The sequence below is a fragment of the Myotis brandtii genome, unplaced genomic scaffold, assembly GCF_000412655.1.
Source record: "Myotis brandtii unplaced genomic scaffold, ASM41265v1 scaffold45, whole genome shotgun sequence".
In the NCBI taxonomy this organism is placed as follows: Eukaryota; Metazoa; Chordata; class Mammalia; order Chiroptera; family Vespertilionidae; genus Myotis; species Myotis brandtii.
In genome coordinates, this window is record NW_005367209.1 from 7,088,583 (window position 1) to 7,092,397 (window position 3,815).

Below are 3,815 nucleotides of genomic sequence, written 5' to 3' on the forward strand. Positions count from 1 at the left end.
AGTCTTCCAATTCGCACTGCAGTGCAAACCAGTGCAAACCGGGGCCTTGATCAGGGTCCCCTGCTTACAAAGGGCCCAATTTTAGTTCCAGCTTTGAGTCATCCCTCCCGTTACCACAAACATCCAAGGAGAAGCTCTAAGACGCCCAAATGTCCAACATGGTTTCAAATCCATTTTACCACATATTTGCTGTTACCAAACCTCCCTGGACCTAAAATTCCTCTTCTGTAAAATGGGGTTATGTTGCCTATCTCACAGGGCTGGCATGTGGAATAAATGAAATAATGGTCAAGTGTTTAGCATCCTTCTTGTGTATGTGTGTGTACAATGCTTCTCAGTATGGTTCTTGACGAACTGTTGCTTAAGTTTTGTGTCATCCCTTCCCATAATCTTTCTGGGGGCTGGGAGCTTGAGAGAGCTTTCCTTGGTAACCGTACAAAGGGGCAGGTCTCTTATAAATGTAGCTCCTTCTCCAGACCCACCACAACCATGGAGTTTTGCTGAGGTGTCTGTATGGTTCTGTCTCTAGCTTGCTGTTGCTTAGGTGGGACTGCATAAAGCACTCTAAAAGGTTCAACTTTATTTACAACCAGACCCCTGGCTCCCTTCCTACCCCAGCTCCTCAGCTTAGCTCTGGGGGAGAAGCTGAAGGAGTAGTGACTCTTCTGCCACGCTCAGGACCTGAAGAGACGTGCAGGGTGGGCCCCTCACTTCTTCTGGGCTTGTGCCCTGGCCCGCTGAATCTTGTCGGCTGTCGCCCCATCTGTGGCTCCAGTGCAGTGGGACAATACAAGGCTCAGCTCTGCTTCATTCCGGCGCTCGATGGCCACGTCTGCAGCCTGAGCCACATCCCTATGGTTTGAGCAGGAGGGGAGATGGTGTTGGGCTGACCAAGGACACAAACCATGCCCCTCACCAGTCCACTGGCTCAGCCACCTAGCACCCACAGGGCTCTCAGCCGACGCACCCAACAAGAAGCAAGGCCTTGACCTTCTGCTCGGGACCCACTCGGGAGGCGTACTTCTTCGCCTCGTATTTGTTGTGTTGCTTCATGCAGATCTCCACAAAGGGCTTAGAGAGGAAGGGGATAAAGGGAGAAGATAAGGCAGAGCTCCCTTGTCATCTCTTATGAGCAAAACCCTAACTGGACACATTGTCCTTGTATATTTTCTATCCTTCAGTGTCTGTAATCCCCTTACCCCTGCCCTGACACACGCCTGCAATAGGTGTGATCTCCACATTCTCTGGGCAGAAACAACTGAAATCAAAGATCTGTTAGAGCCCAGAGACCAATTATTTCCATGCACCCACTCCACCAGCCGCTGCTACCCTTCCACAACAGGTGTTTCCTGCCCTCTCAGGCCCTGTGTTTTCTCTCATGGCTGCCCCACCTACCTACACCTCTGAACTGCCTGCCACAGAAAACAACCCCCCTCAAAATAGCCTCCACTGCCTGGCAGATATGTTTTCCCTGTCCCCCTCCACCCTCTACTCAAATTGGACTTTTCCTTGACATCTGCAGGCTGACTCAGGCCCATTCTCCTGTGTACCTGGCCCATGAACACGTGTACACAGAAAGCACCCACTATTTTCATCAGTTGAACAGATGTGCCAGTAGGTCATCAGCCTATCTCTAGGCCCGGTCCTCTCCCCAGGACTATCCTCCCTGTCAGGGGGTGGAGGGAGGGACCCTGCCTCACCAGGTAGCCAATGGGTGATTTCTTGCTCTTAGAAAACTTCTCTAGTTCCTCCCAGTCTTCCAGATCTGCCAGGGCAGTCAGCTTCAGCCACCAGAGCCTGTGGGGAAGCTGGGCTTAGAGGTGCTGTAGGAGGGACAGGGATCCCAGGACCTTTTTGAAGCCCTCACCAACCTCTTGTCGGGGATGCGGAAGTCACGTGCCAGCTGCTCTGCACGCTTGTTGTGGCCACCAAGGATGAGGGTCGTGACTGTGTCATGTAGAGACAGGTCTAGGAACTGACCCCCCAGCTCATCTTCTAGGCGTCGCTGTAGCCGTAGGAGCCGCATTTGATCCTCTGTGGCCTGGGGACATGGATAAAGCAGGATGGAGATGAGAGGGGCAAGGTGGGAAGACTGGGAGAAGAGGCAAGGGAGAAAAGAGTAGGCCAAACCTTGGCTGCAAACTCATTCTTGGCCTTGTAGAAGGCGTCGGCTGCTGTCTGCAGAGCTGCGACCCGCCCCTCAATACGCTATGAGGGCAAGAAGGGAAGCCTGAGCTCACAGCTCAAGAGATCTCAGCCCTCCCCACCCAGGATACAGTTTTCTCCCTGATCCCTGTGCCCAGGGTCACCAGGACCAGCCTTACCCATTGGGTGAACCACTCTGGTGCCCCTAGTGGGAAGGCTAGCTCCTCTGGGACCAACCCTCATTTTGGCCTCATGTCTTCTCAGACTCTCCCTTAACAGTGAGGACCAGATGGGGTGTGTGCCAAATATGAGGCCTAGATACCTGGTGAAGGAACCAGACCAACAGCCCAGCCCACAGGCCCCACCCACTCTGTGGGCCTCAGACCTCCTCTGCAGCGTAGCTGGCTCGGATGTGGAAGCTGCCCAGCTCCTGGTGGTTGTCGTCCTGATTGTAAAGGTCCTTCAGCGTCTCTAGCTCCTGGTGCTTACAGAACTGGAGCCAGGGCAGGCAATCAGACAGTAAGAACAACTCAGGTGCTCAGGAGGCTCCAGGCCTACCGCTGCCCACTGCACACACCTGTCGGTACAAGCTCAGGGCCATGGGCTGGTTCCGAAGGGTCATGAAAAAATCTCCTCGGTTCAGCTCGTTCTTCAGGTGCAGCAACACCGTGAACACTACGGGACAATAAGGTGGGGTGGGGACTCCAGCAGTCCCTTGCTCAGCCCAGGGGCCCTGGCCTTGGCCTCACCCAAACCTTACTCACCCAAGTCAGTGTCCCCACTCTCGATGGCCTTGCTCAGTGCCAGTTTGCTCCTCTTCATTTTTAGGAGAAGAGGTACCTGCTCCCCAGAGCGAGGCTCATACTCCAGAAGCTATGGGGTGGGGAGGAAGACACAGAGAGAAGGAGCTGGCCCGGGGGCCTTGGAAACCCAGGTCAGAGCATTTAGAAAGGGCTGGGCACCCACACCTTGATGGCCAGCTCTGTGCGGCCACAGCCATAGGCCCGAGCAGCAATGTCGGAGTAAGAGACACCAGGTGTGTCCCCCAGCTTCTGGTTAATGGCCCGAGCAACATCCTCATCAGACACGTCCTTCTGTTGTACCTACAGAGGGAGGGGGTGTTACACACACCTGGGTCTCACCCTTCACCCCACCTGCCCTCAATCAGAACCTGGCCCTTCACCTCTACACTTCATATTTCCTACACCTCACCAGGGTGTGGAAGTCCCTAAATGTTCCTGGACCCTGTGCTATATCCTCACCTTGTAGCAGGCCCAATGGGCCAGGATCCTGCTGACACCCTGCACTTCAGGAAGGCGCAAGTACTCGCATATCTGGATGGCTAGGGGGTAAAGCCTCCGCAACACAAGCCTGGCAAGGGTATGGGGGTGAGGTGGGGTAGAGAGTGAGCACAGTGGCCACAGTCTGTACCTTGGGCCTCCCAGATCCCAAAGCAATGGGTCAGGAGCAGTGGCCACAAGAGCCCACCAGGGGCTGTAATGCCGGTCCACTTAGCGCCCTCCTCCCACATCCTTGGGCTTACTGTACCTGTCTAGCAGCACCTGGATGGTGAGCTGCTTGTATCTGCATTTTACCTGGTTAAGGATCCAGCTGGTAAATAAGCCTTATTTGCTAAAGACCTTCAGGCAGTATCTCTTCCCCCTGTATCC

General features: G+C 54.5%; 1 protein-coding gene across 1 annotated transcript in view; it reads right to left on the reverse strand.

The window, feature by feature from the left end:
• Positions 1-366: 366 nt before the first annotated feature.
• VPS16 (vacuolar protein sorting 16 homolog (S. cerevisiae)) overlaps positions 367-3,815 on the reverse strand; it is a 6,574-nt gene continuing 3,125 nt past the window's right edge. Inside the window, exons 13-23 of the mRNA XM_005874757.2 lie at positions 3,694-3,729; positions 3,408-3,516; positions 3,114-3,248; positions 2,910-3,018; positions 2,723-2,820; positions 2,531-2,638; positions 2,131-2,208; positions 1,872-2,041; positions 1,701-1,797; positions 968-1,071; positions 367-852 (exon numbers count right to left, since the gene is read on the reverse strand). Of these exons, the coding sequence (XP_005874819.1) occupies positions 708-852; positions 968-1,071; positions 1,701-1,797; positions 1,872-2,041; positions 2,131-2,208; positions 2,531-2,638; positions 2,723-2,820; positions 2,910-3,018; positions 3,114-3,248; positions 3,408-3,516; positions 3,694-3,729 (1,189 nt within the window). The 3' untranslated portion in view covers positions 367-707. The remainder of the gene's footprint in view (positions 853-967; positions 1,072-1,700; positions 1,798-1,871; positions 2,042-2,130; positions 2,209-2,530; positions 2,639-2,722; positions 2,821-2,909; positions 3,019-3,113; positions 3,249-3,407; positions 3,517-3,693; positions 3,730-3,815) is intronic.